The sequence below is a fragment of the Stegodyphus dumicola genome, chromosome 1 (assembly GCF_044657685.1).
Source record: "Stegodyphus dumicola isolate Sdum_Otavi_A_Nest chromosome 1, ASM4465768v1".
NCBI classification, from domain to species: Eukaryota; Metazoa; Arthropoda; class Arachnida; order Araneae; family Eresidae; genus Stegodyphus; species Stegodyphus dumicola.
In genome coordinates this window covers 96,935,856-96,961,497 of record NC_140768.1, presented here as the reverse complement: position 1 = coordinate 96,961,497, position 25,642 = coordinate 96,935,856, and the positions used below count along the sequence as shown (strand labels likewise).

General features: G+C 33.3%; 1 protein-coding gene across 1 annotated transcript in view; it reads left to right on the top strand.

The window, feature by feature from the left end:
* LOC146999162 (uncharacterized) overlaps window positions 1-5,675 on the top strand; it is a 29,537-nt gene extending 23,862 nt beyond the window's left edge. The window contains exon 4 of the mRNA XM_085811438.1: window positions 5,425-5,675. Within this exon, the coding sequence (XP_085667564.1) occupies window positions 5,425-5,675 (251 nt within the window). The remainder of the gene's footprint in view (window positions 1-5,424) is intronic.
* The last annotated feature ends 19,967 nt before the right edge of the window (window positions 5,676-25,642 follow it).

The window sequence follows — 25,642 nt, the reverse complement described above, 5'->3', positions numbered from 1 at the left end:
CACGTCCAAGGATCTGGAACGGATTACTGACAGTGCAGGATTTACGTATAAGCAACACAAGCTATAGCTTGGGCCTCCTCTTTCTTGGGGACTCCCAAAAAATTACAATATAATATTCAAATATAGTATAACAAACTTATAAAGGGCCCCAGGTCTCAAATAGCTTAGAGCCTTATCAAGTCTAAATCCGGCCCTGATAAGTGAAGAACACCTTTTAAATGATAGGCTCCAAATGCTTTTTAAAATGGTTATCACAGTTTGTGTTTTTCAAAAAAGGAGGGAAAAAAAGAAAAAGCGCGTACTAATTCTTGAACTTCGAAATCGTTGCCTTCTCAACAGAGACAGCCCCGAAAATTCTTTCTCAGACTGAAATAAGGTTTAATTTATAAAGAACGCCGAGTAATAAAAGATGACTTTTGATATACGATATCAGATTTAAGCAATAAATAATACCAATAACCAGTGGGTTGTAAAAACGACATTATTTCTTTACTGAAATAATATACGGTTTCTAGAGAGGCGATCCTGTGTAAAACGATCTTTGGTACTTACTATACGTATCTGTAAAATATTACAAGCAATTAGTGGGTGGCATGTACCAGGCAAAAAAAAATAATAAATAAAGATGCAAAACTCGTTTGTGGCACTTATTTATTGCCTCTGAACCTTTGACCGGAACATCTAAGGGCTATGCAAGTCTTATATACGTTGATTCCAATCGCGAGGCCACGTGTAAGTGCTTCTCAAGCAGTTGCTTGAATAACAAACGGAGGGGAAAAAAAAGGCTCTCTGCTGCACACATTTTGCTTAATTGAGCTTCTCCTGTATGATTTATTCACTCTCGGGCGATATTTCATAACCATAAAAAGTGGTCACAGAAACAAGCTAACGGCTCTCCGGAATATGCCGGTTTGGAAGAACTGGACCCACCAGTTTTTCTTCTGCAATCACAGTCTGTTTATTGAAGAGCATGGCCGCAAAGACCGGTTTGCATAAAGGGTGTCCAAATTTGTTTTTATTTTGCTTCTTGCGCTTCTTGGAAATATGGGATGTGATGTGACTTTCCTTTTGATGTTTATTTTGCAGTACTTAAACTTCACCTTGGTAAAGTAAAGGAATACTGATCTTCGGGGCAAACCGCTGTGTTAGTAACCAAGGGTTAAAAGGGAAACTGTTTTTCAGGTGACGCCACTACGTTGCTCTTAATACTTTGGTTACAAGAGATTTCAGCGCATGACTTAATACTGCTACCCTTCGCCTAACATTTGGTGTCTTTTTAAAATGCAGCAGGAGTGGCGGTGATTCAGTGTTTAGAGCCTTGTTATGATTTATGGCCTTTGACATGGTTTTATTCATCTTGTAGGGCTACTGAGTTTTTATATCTTCAGGCTATTAAACTCAGGGCCGCAAGTGGGCCAAAGAGTCATCTGTGTGTAATAGTGCAAGCCTGTCCTCCAAAAAAAAAAAAAGTCTGAAGGGATTCAGATTTTAACGTCGCTTCGGATGGTATTAAGGTGTTTTATCCTCCGTTGACCTCGCAGTTTATCTATGTGCTCTTGGATTCACTTCTTCTGACGCAACTTTTTTAAACTTTCTTTCTCGCTTTGCCGCCCTGACGGTATCATGGTTAGGGGAGCCTACTGCGTTAACGAATGGGCCGGGTTTAAATCCCGAAGAAGGCATGGATGTTTGTAAATGTATAATGTCTTTGAAACATGAGGGCACTCTAAATCTATGTCGTGCCGAAAGCCCTTTCGTGTCGTCTGGTAGAAGGGAAGAAGGGTGGGAAACCCTCGGAACACCCCTGGGGTACTCTCTCTCAAAATTGGGATGATCGTAGAAGCCCAACCTCCTTAAGGCTCTGACAACCATTCTTCCGTGAAATTCATGGACAAGACAACAACATCAACTTTCTTCTCACTTAAAATTCAACACTAAAATTGCAAAAATTTTAAAAGCAGCATATGTTTAGAATTCGAGATAGAGTATTAAATGTTGTCATATATGTTTTAGCTCGAAAGGACTATTATCCTTGAATCTCACTATTGCATCGAATCACTTTTCAAATAACAAGCTGCTGCGCGGCCAGCCACCTAAAATAGTTACTATAAAAAATAAAAAGTATAAATAGTGCTTTTAATAAACTAGCCAATGCCATTTCATTTAAAGAAATATTTCCCTTTCTTTAAATTATGATATTCAAACCAGTTCGAGTGTGGAATTTCGTTTACAATTCGTATTCTTTCAAAGTTGTTAAATATGAAATTTTGTTTACCTAAAAATAAATAAATAGTTAAAAAGTAGATTTTTGCATAGAACAGAAATCACTTGTGTTCTGATTTAACGATTACACCATGCATTTGTTCCGGAATCAGCCATGTCAGTTATGCTCGAAATTCCATGTTAATGAATGGCTACAAAATTTGCCTAACTGTCTGATATATTTTAAAAGATAAATAAACTTAATTTAGGTTTATACATCAGTTTCATAACTGCTTTCAAAACGTCTGCCAAAACTGATTTTGTGCTCAACAAGTTAAAATTTTGTGAATTATATCCTGAAAAATTCGAACCGAAATATTCGAGGCACTTTACAAAGTCCTTTCCTGTGGTCTGGTAGAAGGGGAGAAGGGTGGGAAACCCTCGGACCACCCCTGGGGTACTCTTCCTCAAAATTGGGATGGAAGTAGAAGCCCTACCTCCCTGAAGCTCTGAAAACCGAAAAATATGAGTTCGAATGAAAAACTAATTCATAGAGGAAGCCACTTAAAAGTATTCTAAAGATTGTTCAAATATTAGTAGCCAAAAAGAAACGACAATTGGAGTTAACATTCTTTTAATGAAGATTTCTTTAAAGCGGTCTCAAAATTATCATTCTGTGAAAGAGAACCAACTTTTACCTTTCTGACTTTGTTCACTGCAGTTTGTTAATTTAATTAAAACATTGCCATTGTAAAATAAACTGCAAGAATGCTGGAGGGAGGTCAGGGAATCCTAGTTTAAGAAGAGAGAGAGATTAAGGATACGAGGCCGGTAACACATAAAAAGGGCCGTTCACGCTTAGGTTTATCTGAGCCAACAGAGATATCAGGCACAGCCGATACTACTCCAGAAGAAAAGTGTCGAGAAAATCAGTATTTCAATTGAAAAATCTGAACTTCACGTATAGCGAAGTTAGATGACCCATTATCCATCTCCGTTAGCTCAGATAAACCACAATGTGAATGGCCCTTAAATCTCATTAGGGAACACGCGAAAGAAAAAAGGCTGAGAACCACTGCTGTGATTCATCGTAGGGAAAAAAAAAAAAAAAAAAAAAAAAGCCACGTTATTTTAGCCCCTCCCCCCCCGTCAAAAAAATAGTAATCTTGACCAGACGGAGTTTTCCAACAATTGGTTCGGCGTTCAATTGCAAGCATTACACCAGGACTTCTTGCCAAAATAGGAACTAAAACTGAATATTGGTATGACATTCTATCATGCTGTTGATAGGGCATACACTGAAACTTTTTGTTCATGATCATTTTGAGTGAAAGAAATAATAAAAAAAAAAAGGTTTCAGTGGATTTCAATCCATAATATAAGGTGTCCATAAAGTCCCTAAACAGCTTTATCCTATTATTGAGGGAAACCTGTAAGCAATTCTATTATTGAGGGCTGTAAATTTGTATGGTGTTATTCACGTATACCAAAGTTTTTCCCTAAAAATTTGTTTTCTATTAATATACACATAATGCAAGGATTTGGGGATCCGAAAATCCTCATGTCACAAGAGAGTTGAAGTGGGACAGCCCGAAAGTGAATGTTTGGTATGAGAAGATGCGTGACAAGATATTAAGACCATTATTCTTTAACGAACATGCAGTAACAGCCGGGGTTTAACATTAATTAATTAGATTGGCCCACAGCTGTAAGACCATCAACCAAAGCAACCAGTGGTGTGCATGTCGAGATTATGAAACGTGTGTCACCTTATCACAAAAATATATTTGAACTCTGCTTGTGAAAACGTGACCAATACCAAAGTTGTTTTATTACCAAACAATAAGCTATTAAAGTTATTCAGGGACTTTGTTGACACCCTGTATGTATTTTGCAAGCACTTCAAGAAGTCCCAGCATTTGTTCCCGGAGACCCTATATTAAAACTCACTCTTGGACAAACTCTAATAATTTACTGGCGTGTCATTAATGGCTTCTGCAGTGTGTCGTTTGGTAGAAAAGAAGCACTCACCGAACAAAAACTTATTTTACCTCTTAAAATAATCTTTATTATACGTTTAGATAACTCCGCTTAATAGTTTACATAATCCACAATACATTACTTGACAAATAAACTCTCTATTATTGCAAAGCAAATATTTTCTTTAAACCGTTAAACGTCCTCTTCTTCAGGATGTTATTAAAGGTATCTTTTCTAAAGTTTCCAAGGCAATAAGTGACCTTGGCGTTTTCCTGCAACGCGAAAGTAGCGTTTATATAAACTTAATTCCTGAGACGGGAGCAATGCCTTTGTCTAAATAGATGTTCTCGTTAGTTAGTTCCTACGTCATTTTAAGGTGACGCGGAAAGCTGAATCAATAACGGCAAGTGTGTGTAAACTCCACTCACTCTAATGTGGTTCAGTTTTCTGAGAAAGCCCAGTTCTTGTTCATTTTTCGTAGACGCTTAAAGCTGAAAACACGACTGCCTACCTATCTTGGAAGTGACTGACGTCTATGCTATCAAGATTTTCGCCTCCGTTATTCTGGAATTTTTTAATCTTTCATTTGAATCTTTCAAGCATTCGTCCGCCGTAAAAACAGTCATAATAATCCTTTGCTATCATAAATCTATCGCTGAATTGTGTTAACAAACCCGAAAATTGAGAGAACTAGCTGTCTAATATAGTTCTTACGAAAAAAGAAAATGTATATAAGCATTTTAATGAGTTCAGCTAAAGTAATTTCATAAAGATATTTAATATTTCTTATCAGACATGCCATAATTTAAATGCGTTTTTTTTTATTTAATTAGGATTTTTTAAAGAAATCTTAAGAACTGCTGGCACATGAAAGATAAAAGTATTTTATTTCAGCCAATGATAATATATTGCTTTTAAATTGCCAAGCTCGAAGATTAAAATTGGAAGATAAATATCTTACATTTTGCCTAATTGCAATAATCTGGAAACAAAAATGTTTTATTTCGAACAGCATTGCCAATGCTTGCTTTAACTTGTTGAGTTTGTTAGTCAAAAGTTCATCAAATTCGTACAAAATGCGAAATAAAAAAATAAAAATTGGAATTCAAAATTCAGGCTTCGAGGTGCACGTATTCGGGTGGAGAAATATGTTTCAACAAAATTCGGTGGTTGTAGGTGCTGTCACTTTCACAAAGTTAGAAAAATACATACATGCAAATTCTTCATTATTTAATAAAACAGAAAACAGGAAACATCTCTCAGAAGACGAGAACACAACTTCTAGAATATCACAGGTGGAATTTGGTTCAGTTCTTTTAGAAGAGCGTGTTCTTGCTCCACTTCGTCCAAGTATAAGTCAGATGCTGAATTTGGATGAACTGGATGTAGTAATAACTGCTATTCTAACTTACCCGTATGTTCTTTATGTTCTTCTGGATGGAGGTGGAGACTATGTAAATGTCAGTCAAGTTCTTCCTTGCCCCTTCCATTGAAACTTGTAGTTACAAACTATGAATGATAGCAATTTGTCATGTTAATGAACTCATGGATCTGTATCGACCCTCAATGTAAGCAAGACATGATTATCGAAACCGTCTGAGAAGTTTTCTGAAATTCATAATTCGTTCCAAAAAAATCAAGGAATTCATCTGTTTACAAGATGAACAAACAACATCACATTAGAACAGGCGGCACAACATTGTTTAAGAATGCAGCACCCTCGCCTACCTTCTCCAAACTTATACCGATTGATAGATTTTTCAAAATGTACAGAAAGATTCGCTGCTCTAAGAGTTACAGCTTAACGTCACTTGGTAACTTATACTTATCGTTAAGGTTTTGGGACTAGAAAGCAGCTTTTTGACCATGCTATCATTTAGCGCAATAATCCAGAACAGCCGCTGTGTTAATGTCAGGTATTTACTACGTTGAAACGTATTCTACAACTCATTATTGATTCATGCACAAGAAATAAACCCATTTTTTTAGATGACTCTTTGCAATACCTGCTTATGTATATCATGACTTTACAAAGCCAGTCACCGGCTGCCTTGTAGTTATTACTTTGTTATGTTTCCAGTTTACATTCATATTACCCACTCTAAAATTCTCTAAACTTAACGAGTCCTAAATCTTACAGATCTCCTTCCTACTTATATGACATTCGGTGATAGTAGCACGTGCAAAGTTCGGTGACCCTTTTCATAAGACCCATTATGCAGTAACGGATCTTAATTGAAGAGTAAATGTTGCCAATTATAGTTGTAAAAGTGAACGTATAAGGTATTTTATGTCAATTAATCATTTTTCATGATTTGAAGCTTTACTATAACTTCTCATTCTTATTAGCCCACCAGGATGTAAATGAGATTAAGGAGTGTTTATCGAAGGCGAAGGTTTTGAATATTTTAGATACAGAGCTTCCGTCAGCAATGCTAGCAGCTTTATGTTCTATTGCCCGGCTCTTCTAGTTAATTGTCCAGCATTAGCCATTCGCCAGTCGAAATTGAAACGCGCCATTTAAGTTTTAAACCAGTTTAGTTAGGCCAAATTTACGTAGTTACGGGATACGATCTTTGTAACTTGCAAATTCAACTTTTTGTTATTTTAATACTCAAAAGTAAGAGAGTTTGGGGTGTACGCACAAGTGCTTTCTGTTTAATTCAAGCTTTAAATAAAAAGGTTCGTCAAAAACATTCATAAGACTTTTGATGTGTAGAGATAACTTGCTTATCAGTTTAATAGGGTCTGCAGAATTTCGAGTTTATATCACACAGTTAGGACCCTATAAACTGTGGCTATTTATCGCCCGATTCGGTTTCTAAAGAGTGTTTCAATACTAGTACAGATTTTTTATTGTACTAGCGGAAACACCCGATGCCGGTTAGCATAGAAGCATTCTGTACCGCGCCACGCGCATAGGGAAAAATCCGTACTTGTGATTGGATATGCTTTCCGATGACATCATTTTCGCTTGGCGTAATAACTTTTAGGCGGGATTCTTACAGTTTTGTTTTTGTTGAATAATGCATTTGAGTGCCACGGAAGGGTGAAAATTATCGTTTGTTTTCTTTGAATAATATTGCCAGATGAAAAAAAAATTCAGGCAGCGTTCTACAGATAGTTTCCTGTTCCATGAAATAATAAAATTACAAAATCTTTCAAAGATGCTGTTAATATTAAAATCAACGTTAAGTGCTTCGATTATATAAAGAGCTTAGTTCATGAATTTAGGGCAAAAACGAAAACACATTGGATTACACGACAATTTCGACCCAACCGTAAAGGCATTGTTTGCTAGTAAGTATAATATTATTGCAATTTTGTTGCATTATGTTCCTTTGCAAATGTACATTTTATTTCCATGTTAATGTTCATACCTTTCAGATTTCTAATATTCTCGTGCCTTAAATGAAAGAAAAAGTGCATTTAGTATTGTCGCTGAATTTAATATACATGTACAAGAAAAGAAACTTCCTTCTCTGATATTCTCTATTCTCATACAAAGATACAAAAGGCGTTGCACATTCAAAAATGGGCAATATTTATAAAGTAATATTATTCGGTTTCAACATACGTACCTATATTTCTCTGTTCAAAACCTATAGTAGTCTTACAAAATAAATTTTATTTTTTCACATTGACAACAATGATTATAGTGACAATGAATGCATTTACAGTGACAATTACAATATTAGCTCTCAACGTTTTCGCCACTTACGAAAATTGATTTGTCGCATGCTTTCGGAGACTGCATCTGCAGAGAATGGATATTTAATGAATATGAAATAATAAATTAATGATCACAACACCTTTAATAGGAATGGTTTTAAATTAAGAATACATTTATTAAAAAAACTTCACCTAATATGAATACACATTTACGGAGTTAGCACAGTAGAAGAAATAATAAGTTTCTTCTGTAGGATACTTCTGTAGGACGCCCTACATTTTTTTATAAAATTCAGTGCCATAAAAAGTGTAATATCATGGCAACAAACATACAACATACGTCGTTAATAGTAATAATCTTTTCGGTCATGTTATCAGAATGTAAACAAATGGTATGGAGGTATACTCTCGAACCCAAGCAAAGTCAGGCGTTCCGAAGCATAAAGGAAATGATATCATCGGAAGCTATATCCAATCACGAAGACGGATTTTCCCTATGGTACAGAATGCTTATATGCTGCCGGTTAAGTTAGATTGAGAGTATAAGAAACTGCTACTACCCCTCTCAGTGGAAACACTCTATAATTATGACGATCTTAAAACCGGGAAAAACCCATCGGAAGCTACCAGTTATCGTCCCATCAGCCTTTTACCGGCGATTGGCAAAGTATTCGAAAGAGCTCTTAACTCAAGAATCACAAGTCACCTAGAACGTCTTGATCTGATCGACCCAGCGCAGTTCGGCTTCAGAAAGCACCACAGCAGGACCCACCAAGTACTTAATGTTGTAGAATTTATTTCCAGAGCTTTTTTTCCACAAGACAGGAGTCGCGGCGTGTTTCCTAGACCTAGAGAAAGCGTTCGACAGAGTTTGGCAAGACGGCCTGATCTATAAAATCAATAATTGCATGTTCCCCATCAGTTTTATGAAGCTCATGATTTCTTATCTGAAGATAAGAACTTTTCAAGTTCGAGTTGGAGATACTCTGTCACAGAAGAAAGTAATACAAAGTGGGGTCCCGCAAGGCTCAGTTATCGCACCAAAGCTTTTTAATATTTTTATAAATGACTTACATAATCCATTGGGGTCTAAAACGCTAAAATATGCAGATGGCACAGTGATTTTGTCGCAATCAAGAAGCCCGCAGTTAGCTCTAAACAACCTCCAGCTCTACGTGAGTGTTGTCGCCGCCTGGTGTCCGCTCTGGAAGGTAAAAATTAATACCTCAAAATGCAGTATTGTTCACTTTCGTCGTTACAGGAAAAATGAGAGAACAAATAGTGACGTAAAAATTAGAAATGATATCATCCCAGTCTCTTCGTCCGCTAAATATCTCGGAGTGATTCTTGATGAACGACTTAGCTTTAAAGACCATGTAATTAACCAAGTTACCAAAGCAAACAGAGCTTAGATGTCTCTCTATAATCTCATAGGACGGAAATCTAAACTTAGCTTAAAAATTAAACGTACTCTGTATTTAGCACATATTAGACCAATTTTGCTTTATGCAGCCCCGGCTTGGGCCACGGCGTTAAAAACTGAACAAAGGAAAGTTAACCTCCTGCAAAATAAAATACTAAGAGCGATGGTTAATGGGCCTTGGTATATTAGAAACACGAACATTTATGAAGATTTAAAAATTAAATTAATACCGGAGCAGATCCTGATGGATGCTCACAACTTTTTTGAAAAAATGGAGAATTCGCCAGTCAATACTTTGAGAGAACTTACGAACTATGATCCCACTATGGAAAGCGTCGTGAAACGACCTAGGTCAATTCACCACAATGTAAAGTGGTAGCTGTAAATATGTATATAGTTTTATCCAACTTATCTCATTTTATTGAAATATTTAATCAAGCATTTAATCCTAGTATTTATCCAAGTATTTAACCAAGATTTATTTCATGTTTCTGAATTTGTGTTTGTGTTTACTATTAAGAATATGGACTTAATGCCTGGACAAGCAAAGACTTTTAGTGTTATTTGTACAAAGTTTAAATAATTGAACTCACCATGCCTACCACTGTGGATCCAACCGTACTGGCTAGTACCGGTCACGTGATACTCATACCCTGAATTCTCAAGAATTCGTGCCAGACTCTGTCGAACGCTTTCTCCAGGTCTAGGAAACACGCCGCGACTCCTGTCTTGTGGAAAAAAAGCTCTGGAAATAAATCTCTCACTAAGCAGTTTTATGTTCTTCAGTCAGGACTCAGATGATTTTCAAATTTTTAAGTCATTTGAAATTTTATTATGTTAGTGTACACCACCTTGACTTGCCACCTTAAAGCTCTAATTGCCTGATCTCTCAGACTCTTATTTTCGCCTTCGGGTGAGTGGCGTGATAGCGCCCTAAATTTTTTCTACAACCGTGAATGGCCGTATGGCAAGTTAGAATGATCAGGTTTAAACTCTAAGAAATTGATGCCTGTAGTGAACGTAAAGCATAAGCATAAGCATAGATTGAGAATAATGCATCTAACAACAGAGAGGACGATACCGCTGTAATCCTTCTCTAATAACGATGTAAAAAATACGATTCATAGTCATACATTTTTCAGCCTAATGTGATATGAAACCCACATAAAAAACTTCGATAGAAAAATAAGCTAATTCTCTCTCATTATATCAGCAACAATGACATGCAGTTTTTAATGATTTTCACCTTTTTAATCAAATGGTCGTAAAGGCTCAAATTCCATCCAATACTTCACTATTTAATTTTAGACGATTAAATGTGGCAAAGAATTTATCATAATTGATCAGAAATCAATAACGCGAACGAACAAACAAACACGCAAACAGACATTCTTCTTTATATGTATAGATTTTGTAAAATTTACAATTTTTTTATTAACAAACTCTACGATTTGAAAGCGAGTAGTGGCAACAAGTTTCGAAATAAAGCAGATTTTTATCTTCAGCTTGCGAGACTGTTGCCACTCGGAAAAATGAGGGCGAAAATTATTGCTTTTCCGAGTTTTTAATTAATATCTCTGATTTTTAGCTATTCTTTTTTGGGAAAAAATGGACGTCAGCCTTTTTCAGGACCCAGAAAAGAATTGTAGTAAGTTTAATGACGATAGCTATAGTAGTGACTGAGTTATTAGAGGACAAACATATAGACATTCTTCTTTATATACATATAGCTTATTTTATTCCTAGAATAAAGATAATGAATAGAATAAAGAAATTCCTAGAATAAAGAAAATGGTAATTTTATGTAAAATGCTCTTCAAAATATAGCAATTTTATAAATAAATGTATATGGGCATTGGTCATTTTTTAAATCCATATGTCCAATTAATTTCTTAAAAAGGAAAAAATTCCTAATTATAAAATCAATAGAATTTTATTTACGTCACTTATAGGCCTCCTACCTGGCATTAGGGAGGCGTTATATCCTTTAGTTTTCTCCAATCTTAAACCTCACCGTGAATAATAAACTAGAATTTAGTAACTTTCCTGCATTAAATACAAATTCGAAAAGCAGAAAGTCCTTTGCTGTTAAATCATTAACGGCAATTTTTTTCTGGTACCAACTAAATAAAAATAAAAAGCTAATAAAGATGTCCTCTTACAAAATTAATAACTTTCATTTTCATATAAAAAAAATAATAATAATTCCCTTTAAAAAGCGATAAATTAAGAACTTAAATTGCGTTTTTCCTGAATTCTTTTCATAATTAAACATAATATTTCTCTCCCTAGCTTTTGAAGAATTCAAAAACAGACGATTGCGTCTGTCATTTGAAAGAAAGAGACTTAGAATATAAATTAATTGGCAAAGTAATTAATATGATTAAATTCGCAAAAGACTTTAATTAACGTTACAAGTAAATGTTTTGTTACATTTTTCAATAGCATTTTCATAATTTTTAACTATGAATTTTACCTATGATTTATTAGTTCACATTTCTTCACATAAATAAAACTTCTGAAAACTAGCCTCTCTATTCAAACTCAGCTTTGTTCGAATTAGTGTGAGAATGAAAGGGAAAAAAAAAAAAAAAAGGATTTCCTCGCACATTCTCTCCCTCCCTCTCTCTTCTTTTTAACTAATTTTTATTGTCTGAAAATCGAGAGGGGGAAATTATTAATTTAATTTCAAAAAGATCTGGTTACAGTAAGAAGAACGTAACAAATGAAAAGTAGTCATAAATTAGCTATAGATAACTATCAGAATATTATTTTCTTGAAGAGAAGCCTACATTTCAATAAGAATACATAGTAATATTAACATTACAATATCTGATAAGATACCTTCATTTCTATTTCCCTGTAACTTGAATCTTGCCCCTTTTTATTGCTGTCTCTGCTACACCTTAGGCCTTAAATAAATAATTAGAAAAGATGAATGTGCACTGACTCTACAAAATCATAGACTGAATAACAATTAGTGATTGCTTCGTCATGATGAGTCGGTTCTTGTATTAGGCTGGCAGACAATTCGACAGTTCGAAGGGAAAGTTCGGCGTGACCTTCGTATATAGTTTGCAAACATTTGTCTTTATTAGTAAAACAAAAACAGTCACTATATTGACGAATCCATTTTAAAATTTACCCGGTTATTTTTAAAAATACGCGAAAATTACTCGGCTGTTTTTAAAATTTTCAGAACTTAGCGGAATAAAGCTGGGAGGATACACAAGAAAATACAGTGCACAGTTAAAAAAAAAGAGAGTTTAATTTTCAGTGTTCCAAGAATCCTCCAAAACTTTTTTTTAATTTAATGATGATTAAGATTGGCATTCATTACTATATGTGTCCAAAGCTACGATTCCTGCAAGATGGAACAAATTTACCAATTTATTGAACCTATCTGTTCTTTCGCATGCGTAACTGGTCAATAGTCTAATGTTTAAAAGCCCAAATGAACACATATTTCAGCCACAACTTCGGTGCCTTTTTACTTCTGGCCTAAACTGCGATACTTGGCTGATATTTTAAGAGGGTATTTATGAAAATAATTAAATTGGAAAAGAAAGTGAGAAAATGAATATTTTATCTGAGAAATTTTTACTTGCATAATTTCTTAGGAAGAAAAGACTTTTTCGTGTGTTGCAGCTTCTAACAGGGTATTTTGTAGGCAATCAATACCTGAAATAAATGTTGAAAACAGAGATTCCCATATTTTAACTCCGTCGATCCCCTTTAAAATAATGCTTTTCTTCCTCGACCCCATACACTTTTTTCTGTAATATATAGCATATAACAGAATCATAATACAAATAAAACATAAATAACTTAATACATAAATTACTTTAAGATAATAATTAGACTAAGAATATGAACGAAAGATTTAAAAAGAAAAATGGTTTATTAAAATCTGCTTTTACTAGTTTTTATACGGTTATTATTTTTAATTTTACAAATACAAACAAGTTTTCAGAAACCAAGTCATAGATTCTAATTGCATGAATTCCGATTTTAATGAATCTGATACAGTTCTCTTTACATTTGGAATAAAATTATTGTCGTAATTCATAAATTCCCTCGTCTAAAAATATTCAACCCGTTTCCTCTTTTCCGTGATAAGTTATTGGCTCGACTAAAGCCTGCTTCCACTACGTAAGAAGAGGGAAACGTCAACAGTATCCGATAACAACTTTTATCCGATAACCCTTCGAGAATCGTACCTTCATAGAGTAAAAGAAGTATCGTAACCACAAAAAATTTCGGATATCATTTTCAACGGAACTATCCATTTGGATTGTGCCTGATCCCATTTTGACTATATTTTTGCTTGACGTTTGCACAGTTTGCGCATAAAAAAATATGTAAATCAGCTTTATAATTTAATTTAGTAATAGCCTCCTATATCCTTATTTTTAATTCGGGTATTTCCTCTCTGTATACTAAAATTAGTAATAACCTTTCTGGTCTGCGCCTTTTCTAGATTAATCTGTGTTACATGGCTTGCGTAACGCTGATGACGTAGCTCATTCGCAACTTGAACTCAAAATTTTGAGAAATGAAACCTTTCTAAACTAAACCCAAACCTTCTGTTGGTCAGTTTTCATACTGGATAACTGCGCTATTTCACTGTGCTCTCTTCCTATTGCAATACTATCAAAAACGTAAATATTCTGAAACTTCAGTATGTATCATCCTGTTACCCATTAATACACGACATTTAAAACTAATTCTTTTGTCATTTGCCGAAATTTCAATGTAAATATATCCATCTAAAATCATCTTTCTTTTGTTACATAGATCGTAAAATTTTTTACTTCATCGTCATTTTGATTTCGCTTAAATGTTATTTTTATTCTTCTTATTATTTTTTTTAATCTGCCGAAACGATGACGTGTAATGACGTTTCCCTTTTGGCAACGACATATATTTTTTATTTATCAACGGTGCATTACATACGTGCTAAGGGTATGTTTTACTGCAGTTTAATTTAAATTATTACTTATTTTTATCACTGACGTTTTTAGTAATGGATTCAAAACAACAAAAAAAAAGGGGGAAGATAAATTACGTCCAAAGGGGCGTTATTTTAACATTTTGACTGTTACCTTTATTTATTAAATATCACGTTCTTCGCACTTAAGACATAAAATTCAGTTCAAGAGCAATATCGCAAAATCGTTTGAAATTGAGCTTATCTTTAGAATTTCCGATACGCAGTCTCATGCCCTGGAGATAAAAATGTTTTTTCTATACAATGTTGCCATTGCTCGCTTTTAAATCGTTGAGTTTGTTAATCAAAAATTCGTTAAATATATACAAAGTATGAAATCGATAATAAAGCAAATTCCAAATTTCAAATTTGTTCTCCCAGATGCCCATATTCGCAGATGGATTATGTCATTCAAAATTGGATGGCTCTAGGTACCGTTGTTTTATCACAATGCAAGGAACATACATGCATTTATGCAGATTCTTCATTATTTAATTTCTTCAAATATAATACAGGATGATAATATTTGGTGGCAACAGTTTGAAAAGTGATACAGCCTTTTAAAAATTTCAATGCAAAATCGCAAAACGGAAACAGTAGTCCCTCAGGGACAAAGCCCCTTTGGACTAATATACGAAAGTGTACACTTAACGAAGACCGTCAAAAGGAATACCTGTTTAATGAAAAAACTATAAGCGATTCAGATGTACTGTGCAATACTTGTTCTTCAAAATTTTCAATAAGCCATGGTGAAAGTACAGATAGATTTTAAATTTCATATAAATAGTAATAAACATAAAATGTCAAACTCTGCTGCTGCATCTACTTCGTCATTAAAGAATTTCTTCGAAGAGGAGAAAATGGGTGATCAGGAAGTAGAATTAACTGCAGTAGAAGGTACTTTTGTATACCATATTATTTGCCACAGCTAAAACTTTAGCTCTACAGATTGTACGTCCAAGCTGCTTCGAGTGGCATGTGAGCCTAAATTTACCTGGGCACGAACCAAGGCCGAAACAATAATACTCAATGTTTTCATGCCTTTGCACAACGATTTGGAAAAATATTAATTTTTTCAATTTTAACTGTGTCCAATCCCAAGGAAATAAATTTTTTTCCAATACTTGTTAGATTTATAGACTGGAGTTATGAAGTTAGAGTAAAAATTTTAGAATTTAAATCCTTACTGTGAAACATGCGACATTGTCAGCAACTGTTTAACTATCTGCCTAGAAGAAAATAATTTGAAAGGGAGATTATTGGTCTTTGTGCCGATAATACGAAAACTAACTTTGGAGGAGCTGAGGGACGTGGAGAAAATAGTGTTTTTTTTTAAACTGAAACGAAACCTTAACCAAGGTTTAATTGGAGTCGGATGTGCAATACATATATATTATCTATCCATAACACTATAAGAACATCAGCCGATGTTTTGCAGTTGATATAGAAATGATTATTCATAAGATATATTTTAAAGCTTATAATGTTAATGTAGAACATTGAAAATTTTCTGCAACTTCGTACAAAGCGATTTTTCAGTGATACTAGGGTATTCACAAACAAGACGGTTAGCATTACTTCCCGCCGTTGAAAGGATAATCCAAATGTTTTTACCACTGTAGGCTTAGTTTCAATCTCAAGAATAGAGTTCCATGTTTATTTTAAAATTCTATGAAAATCCAGTGGCAGAAGCCTGGCTACATTTTTATTAACCTTCAGGCTTCAATATTTCATAAAGTTATTACAACTATTGAAAATCAAACTGCATCTGTATTTGTTCAGCGGATGTTCTAAAAGCATCAATACTGAGCAAGGTAGAGGATAACTTTATTCCAATAAATGTTAAAAAAACTTGAAGAGAATGTGTCAAGTCGAAACAGCCTTTTTTGTTAATTAATAAAGTACCAAATCATAAATTATTGGAAATTAATACATATGAGAGGAAAATGTTTACCTTAAACAATATATGACGGAACAAAGGATATTGGAATAGTCAAAAATTAAAATATGTCCACTTCAGAGGTGGATGGAAATAACTGCATAGTTTAATAAAAACAAATTCCTTGTTCAAATGCTTTAAAATGGCCAGAATGTTTCGTTTGTCTTCATGGTACTAACGCTGAAACAGAACGAATATTTAGCATTACGAACAGTTTTTGGACTAGTGATAAGACACAGCTTAAAATGCATTTTTTGAAGGGTATTTTGATGAAAATTGCACAATAACATAAAAAAAGATGTTCTAAGAAATATTCATGCTTCAGAAAAATACAAGTCTACTTTAAGAAAATAACGGTACAAATTTTGTATAATGTAATCCTCCACTTGAATATGGGCCCCTCGAACAGCCCAAATTCCAAATTTGGAATTTGTTTTATTATCTGTTTCATATTTTGTAAACCTTTAACGAATTTTTGATTAACAAACTCAACGATTTCAAAGAAAGCAATGGCAATACTGTACAAAACAAAAACAAAAAAAAACAAAAAAAAAAATATCTCCAGAGCGTGAGACTGTGTATCGGAATTTTAAGTTTTATTTATTTATTTATTTATTTTTAATTTTTTTTTATTTTGTGATATTGCTGTTGAATTGAATTTTATATTTTAAGAGCGAAGAAGATGACATTTAATAAATAACGGTAACACACAAAACGTTAACTAAACGCCCCTTTGGAGCTAATATAAAATCTGAAGGCTTTCAGAATTTTTTTTTTTTTTTTTAAATCTTTTTTTGCTTTTGTTCTATTCAACATCCTCGATCTACGCATTAAATAGCAAAGTCTCTTTAAATTGAAAGATAGTCCGTCAGTTTTTTACAGGAATTGCGAGACAACTGAATCAGAATTCTAGGTTCATGGAAATAGTCTTTCGAAAAGCTGATTAATATGAGATGAGTTTAGTTGTTCTGTTTCGATATTTAAATGGCCAAGAAAACTGTTATTGATTTCTGTCGTGAAAGTATCGTGACCTCCCGTCGTTGTCAAACAAAGAACCATTATTTCAATGTACTAAGATGACATTGAATGGATTTCTCATGAATGTGTATTTAGCCTCAATCAGTGGATTAATAAAAAATGCGGGAAGTTGAGCAACCTACGAATTCTATGACATCTACAGAAATATCAGAAATAGCAATCCAATCTTCAATCTAGACACATCTTGTCCGGTTGCCAACGTCTCTTTGCATAGAAGGTCTTCAGGTGTCGTTTTCGTACAAAAATTGCATTAACTGCGGCAACGGGGTATTAGAACTTTCGACTTCATGCGCTTAGTGCTTTCAGTAAAAGCATTCCACTTTTGTTCCATTAGGGAAGTAGGGGGTTCTTAACCAGTAGGATTTCTCCTTCGGGGAAGGGGGCCAATTTCATGATTTCAGGGGGAAGATGACGTCAGCCTTTTATTTACCTGTTAAATATTTAGTTTTATTAGTAAAATGAAAACCTGCTTTTATTCAAGTTTTGGTAGTTATTATAACATTTTCTGTACTTTTTCTTGAATTTATTTATAAAACGCATTAAAAAATAATCTAAATTTATTTACTCTATTTTTTTCGCTCATTACTGTATATCTTCGTGGTGTAAATTGGCAACATGTCAGGCTTGTTATCGAAATGTCCCGTTGAAGGCATAGTTGACTGTTTCAAAAATTGAAAAATTATTCCACAAAATAGTGATGGTGAATACGTTTTAAAAATCTGATTCGTTTGTAAATGCAAATTCGAACTTAGATGTGTAGTACAGTGTTTATTTAGTTATGTAGCCTAATTACGTATGCTCCCATTCTCGGAAATATTATTGCTAATTTTTGACAACGAAATATTTTGTGAAATACATGATATATCTCCCAATTTCCAAGCAAATTTCTTATTAGACTTATTCTGCTCCACCCTCCCAAATTTAACCAATGGGGAAATTGTGATGTCTCACCCAATTCTACCAGTACCTGCTCTAGCTATAGGATAAAAGAATAGAAATGTATTATATTTATCATATATAAATAAAAATAATATTAATAAATGATATTTGATTAAAAAATAATCTCAATATATAATGTATAAAGTAATGTGTTGCAAAATGTTTTTGAGAAGCACAGGTAAAACAATTTTTAAAATAATTCCCTTTTTTACCATGATGATGATAATTTTTTGTTACATCGAAGATAAATAGAATGTTTATTAGTTGACCGAACGATAATATCGCCAAACACTGCTATTTCGACCGGGTTCCAATCCTGCCAGACGTAGGCTAACTGCATTAGAGTTTTTGTGGTTAGACTGCATTAGAGCTCGTGAAACAGGACATTTTTCCTTGAAATCCCCCCTCCTGTTAGGCGCAGAGCTTTCGTGCACTTGCCAAAATCTAAATAACCCTAAGCCTAACCCTTCTTTTATTCTTGCGAAAATTTCGTGGTAATTGTTTTAAAAACTGATTCAACAGTATAAGCGTTAAGAATGTTTTCTTGCAGAAATTTTGCTGCATTTTGCTCTGATGCAGGTAAATTCTGAGAGCTTTAAAACTGAGTTTCAGACAAAAGATATCACGATTTGTTTATATATATATATAAAAAAAAAAAAAAAAAAAAAAAAAAAAAAAAAAAAAACATTGGAACATAACAAAATAAAACAAGGCATATGAAAACAGCGATGTTACTTCTTAAATACTGTAAAAGATATAAGCGTGGTTGCCAGAAATTGCCGCCTTATGAAAATTTCATGACTTCTGTAGTTGTTGCGCTAACATATAAGTAACAATAAATAATAGATCTTATGCATCCTTCATTGGCATCAATATGCTCTCGTATTTCTAGTCTTTATTGATAATTGGAAATAGTAATCATATTTAAAGTGATAAAACTTGAAATCATATCCTTTAAGTTCTAGCTTAACGACTAGTAAGCTAGTATTCCTGATATGTTCTCATCACAAAACTGAAATCGAATTTTTTCATTGCCAGAAATTTTTACTGGTACCTACATATCATATGTAAACTAAATACAGGAATTATAAAAATTCCATTTGCCGCGAACAGAGCTTTACTGAATTATAAAACAGAAAATTCTGCAAATTATTTGCGTGATTTCTTTCAAAACAAAAATAATATAGAATTTTATTGACTTAAATAAAATCGAATTATTACAATATACATAATCAAAATTTAAGAGAAAAAATATGTATACGATTGGATTTCATTCTTTCTTGAGAAAGAAAACACACAGGCGGTTGCATTTAGAACTATGAACTCTCGTCGTTGCCAATTTCAAAAAACCAACCGTTAAAAATAATATAAATATTTTTAATATATCAAATAATGCAGAATTAATATAAATATTTGTAATATATTAAATAATATAGTATTATAGAATTTAATATATTATTAGGTTTAATTCTGGTAGTTGTACATGTAAAAGAACTGAAAAAGCAGTCTTTGACTAAGATATGCATTAAAAGTATCTTTAAAAACAAATTTAATTAGTTTATATTAAATACATACGCGTACAAAAATATGAAGCAATTTTTAGTCCAAAGGGGCAATTTTCCCAGAAGGACTATTTATTTCGTTTTAACATTTTGCGTTGGTTCATTGTAAATGTCGGTTCTCTTTTCAAATTGTTACCACTAATTATTAGATCCCTGCATTATATTTAAAGAAACTAAATAACGAAGAATCTGCATGAATGTATGTATGTTTCTCACGCTGTGATGAAACAACGGTACCTAGAGCCATCAAATTTTGAATAACGCAATCCTCCTGCGAATATGGGCATCTGGATGAACAAATTTGAAATTTGTTTTATTATCGGTTTCGTATTTTGCAAAATTTTTACGAATTTTTGATTAACAAACTCAAGGATTTCAAAGCGAGCAATGGCAATATTGTACGAAAGAAAAAAAAAAAACCTTCTATCTTTAGCGCGCGAGACTGTGCATCGAAAATTCTAAAGATATGCTCATTTTAAAGTTATTTTGCAATATTGCTGTTGAACTGAATTTTATGGTTTACGTGCGAGGAACATGATATTAATAAATAAAGGTAACACACAAAATGTTAAAAAAAACACCCCTTTGCACGTAATTTAAAATCTGAAACCTTTCATACTCCCCCCCCTCCTTTAAATTTTTTTTTAAAGTACGCAATGTGTTTTAATTTTTTACAGTTGTTACCATTTTGTTACAGTGTTAAATTATGTTTTATTATATTTTGGAAGTAACAGATCATTACGCGGGCATTGGCCTCGAACGTGATTTAAACCATAAAAAATAACAGATTTTTTTATGCTTTGATAAATTATTAATTGACTAAATTTATTATTAACTACAAAAAAAATATTCATAAATGTTTTCACGTAAATTAGTTTTCTCATATTAAAAAATAACTATTTCCATGAAATTAACTTTTTTTTAAATTTAGATTATAAGATAATTTGATTAGTTGGAATTTTTTTGATTGCGATTATGCTAGTCAATCGATTTATTTATTGAATGAAAACTTAGAACTTCCGGTGACAACTGTTGCCCTCCACGATCTTTTGCTACTCGTGAGAATTCGAAAAGGGGAATGAATCACCTCCTTTCCTCCAGAATCTCACCCTTCTTCAGTCCCTCGTAAGAAAAGAAAACACAAACAAAAGAAAACGATTTAGAATTTGACCTACTACTTCACATTTTCGCTATCAGCTTTTCACCCGAGTCTCCGGTCTCGGCCGCCATTGGCTGCGAGTCATCTCTCTGGCCTACTTAGGAAGTGACGTGTGACGCCAGTCAGTCGACGCATGCGCTTTTCTTCCGTCTGTGAAAGATTTCGGGATGCCAGATTGTTGGATTTATCGCCAGTTTGCACATGAGCGCTGAAAACTTTCAATAATAGGAAATCTGAATATGAATTAGTTTAAATATTATCTTTGCCTATGCTCCCAGACAATAACATTTATTAAAAGAATAAAAAAAAATAAATAACAAATTCTCCTGTACTCAAAATGAGGCATTAAAAATATATTTCATCATTTATTATTACAGTTCTGCAAATGCTGTTAATAATTATTATTTGGAAGCATTTTAAATTCCATAAATTATGTTATTAAAACGTGTATTTATTAATTTCAATTTTCTTAAATTATGATACTATTACAGAATAATTTTATATATTGAATTAAAAAGTACACTTTTCCGAATGGCAACATTCTGAGAGCAGGCTTGCGAGACCATGTCAGAGATAACTTTAAGGCCTTGTTTCGCACTTTTGCAGCATTTGCCAAGTCGCCTAAATCGTATACAGCAGCTAACGCCACGAAATTAAAAGTAAAAAAAAAAGAAAAGGTGGATACAATTTATTAAAGAAGCTTTTAACATTAAAAGTTTTTCAGAAAAAAGTAATGTTGTTCACGTTAGAAACACCTATATTGGAATTTTTCCTATTTGGGGAGCATTAAGTGTTAAGCTGCGTTACCCTACCAGGACATTTAACATGTATATGGCCTGGAAGGTGTTGCTATTCCAAAAGACGTAAGACCTTAAGTTTAATTCCATATAGTTTAACGAATAGTCAGCTTTAAGAATATGTACAGTTTACGTATCGCAAGATCGTTAATTCCTCCCCATTCTCAAATACTATTAAGTGTACTTCGGTTAATAAACTATGCAGTTTAAAAGCAGAACACTTAGTTCTTAAAAATTTATATTTTTTACTTATTTTATAATTTGGCAAATTAATATAATTTATAATGCAATTAATTCATGTAGCTTATAATATAGCAATAGATAATTTTTATTAAACGTTAATACGTTTCTCCAACCACCATTAACAAGAGTTTCTTTTCTTCAAATTCCCAAATGTCGAAATTTTAAAAAAAATTATTGTTAGGCAGTGAACTTGTATTTAGTTCAAATAAATTCGTAAATGAATAGTTTGCCTGAAATAATAATTTTCTAATAAGAAAATTGATTATGCTATCAAATCGATTAACAAAATTTACTTATTTGGGATAATCAAAATTCTGCTGCAGTATTATTATTTCGAAGGTAAACGAAAGATCTAACTTAACAAGGACTGGCAACAGTTGGTTTCCGGACTGGTAACTTGAGCAAAGAGAAGACAGTAACACCACAAATAGTCTTTCAGGTGTTTATAGGCTTATTATCTCTTTATAACGTTTACGTTTTTAAGGCTGAATTAAAAAAAGAGGAGGGCCTTTGTATATTCAAACTACAATAAATTAACTGCAGTTTCGAAAATTTCTAAAGAGAATGCAAAAACCCTTATTAAAAATTCATATCATGAACTGAATGATTCCAGCTAATGTAATTTCAAGGTCTAGCTAGTAGTCAATAAAAACTGAAATAAAGTTACATTTATTGCTTATAAATCGCTTAGATTATTAATTAATAACAAAATAAATTTGAAATAAAAAATATTATCTCATCGCTTTGCTGCATGACAACACACTGCCGAGTGGAAGAAAAAATATTTTAATTCGGGCAGTGGCAACACATTCTTTTTGGAATCGTTGAGTTTTTTTTTTTTTTTTTAATTAAATTCGAAAGATAACTATATTGTGTTTAGTCGAGTGACAGCACAAAATTTTTATATCGCTCAGTTTTCAATCAAAATTTCATTAAATTACGAAATAAATAAATAAAAAAAAAAATAAATTTTCAAATAGGAAAATAAGTACGAAATAAATAAAAAAACAACTTCGAATTCATATTTCGGGTTTAGATGTGCACATGTTGGGGCTGAAAAAATTGCGTGTGTTCTTGTGTTCAAAATTCGGTGGCTCTGGATGCTTCTGTTTTCTCCATAATGCGCCTAAATTCGAAAGATAAATATATTGTATTTTGCCGAGCGACAACATATTTCTTTTCTTTTTTCAAATTTTCTGGTTGAATTGGGATATAAATATCTTACACTTTTCATAGTGGCAACATAAGTTTTAAATTTCTGAGTTTTTAATCAAAAATTCATTAAATTCGTACAAAATATGAATTCAATTAAAAGCAAATTCGAAATTCAAATTTCGGACTTCCAGGTGCAGCTGCTCGAGTGAAAGACTACGAGTGTTACACATTCGTTGGCTCTAAGTGCAGCCGTTTTGCCGCAATACGAGGAACATAGATACATGCATATACATTCTTTATTATTTAATAGCAGAAATAAGCAGCACTTTTCTGTATGTGTGAAATTAAATTTTTTAGCAATAGAAGATGAACTTTGCATTCCCCCCTATGACTACTAATTAAAATACTGAATAACTTTTTTTTTTTTTATCCTTTTAATAATTCAGAGTTTTAATTGAATTTCTGTTCCTTGGAGATGGTATATAAAACATTTTCTAATTATATATACATACACACAGCTAATTTTTTTTTTTTGAATTATGTGAGATAAAAATATACATATACACAGGTATGTATGTATTTATCTCACATAATTTATTTTATGCATGCTTATTTAAATCTATCCCGTTAAAAAATAGAAAACAATTTTCTTAAGAATTGTGTTTATTTCTTTTATATAATTAGCTTGTTACCGTACACCGAAGCTGTGTGTTGTCCACGTCATATTATTACACTATTACCCGAAATCTTCACATTTTCATCTGATGAATCAATTTAATTTTGGGTGAAAAAAACGAGTAAAGCATAGGTTATCTTTGTTTAAATAAGTTATTAGGATGAATGAAAAGTAGGATCAATTCTGGATTAATCGAAGGAAGATTAACGGGGTGCAAATCAACCGCAGATGCTGTTAAAAAATTCATTTTCTTTTTAAATTTCGAAATGATGCACAAATTACTACCCTAAAAGAAACCTGTCTTCGGGGAAGGAGAAGAAATTGTTTCTGTAATGCCATTTTTAACGTAGATTGTTCATTTCTAACGATGCTTATTCTTCCGTTATTTATCTTGATGTTTTGTTGTGTACTGATTTAATAGGCGTAATCTATGAATTTATACACCGGGTTAAACTCCTCAACACGGCAGATAAATTGCGAATAATATTGTTCTAATAATTACGATATAGGTTGTAGAGACATTAGGTATTTTTGAAAGCAGAAGAGATGAAAAATAAGCAATGCCGTTGCCGGGACTCGAACCACGGACCTCTCGAATACTTGAATACGCGCCTAGCGTGCTGACCACTACACTACGAAGGCATGCTGAGAAGGCGGGAGAAATACCTTATATACTCTCCTTTTAAAGGGCGACTGGGTTTTAAGCGACCCAGTCTCTAAATCCTGGTGGTGAAGAATCATCATTCACCATCTTTTAGCTCCGGCGCCACTGTAGCGACATTAGCATTTTTTTTGGAAGCAGATGACATGAAAAATGAGCAATGCCCTCGTCGGGACTCGAACCACGGACCTCTCGAATACGCGCCGAGCATGCTGACCACCATCCAGAAGGCATGCTAAGAAGGCGGGTGAAATATCTTATAAGGTTTCTGTGCGTTTTTTATTATTCTACGTTCGGATTAACTGCAATTTTCCTCTAATCCTGGACTTCGCTCGCGGTGTTATCCCGGTAAATTGAAAGCTAAAGTACTGTAATTTGATAGGAATTCTAAGTTTATAAAAAAGAAAAAAAGCTATTATTAATGAAACATGATAACTTTCCCGCAGAGATTCCTAATAAAATGTTGTTGTTACGAATTCTTCTGATTTGAACCTATCTCAACTATATCACATCTTAGAAGGTATTCGCATGGTGATGTAGCCGCCATTTTTGTCATAACCCTAAGGTGTTAACTTCATTAGCTTCGTTCACACCTGAGGAACAGAGCTTAAGTCGTGGGTCAGAGACGTTAAAGTTGCACATTCGTGAATCGTCGGTCGGGTGTCAGTTCGAGTTTTCTTCCCGGTAATTTTACTCGTACATGTCGATTCTTCTACCAAGCTGGCATAAAGTTTAACAGTTAAAACGTGAACGCTTAGATAAAATCCTTATGCCAGCTTTCACGACGTAACAATGTCTGGTTGCCTAGCAACGAAGCTCGGCTTTTGCCATTTGTGTTTCACAAAGCCCTCGTGTTTTCAACTTCCCACCAAAATGGCATCAAAATCGGCCAGTCACAGAAACAAACAAATCTTTAACAAACACGAGCTTACATCCTGTCAACGATTTCACTTGTCAGCTGCACAATCACGCATGCCTAAATTTACCTTTTTTGATTGGCTATGAGCTAATTCCTGTTTCATAGGTGTGAATAAATGAAATTAATGACTGTGGCAATCAGAGACAACGCATACACCTGTAGTTATGGCGATGAATGAACCTTCAAAATAGTCTTGACTATTTTATTCCTGCTTCAACCTGAACCGAAAATAGCCTTACGTCTGAGCCTTCATTTTATACCCGTACGTATACACCTAAGGTTTAGAC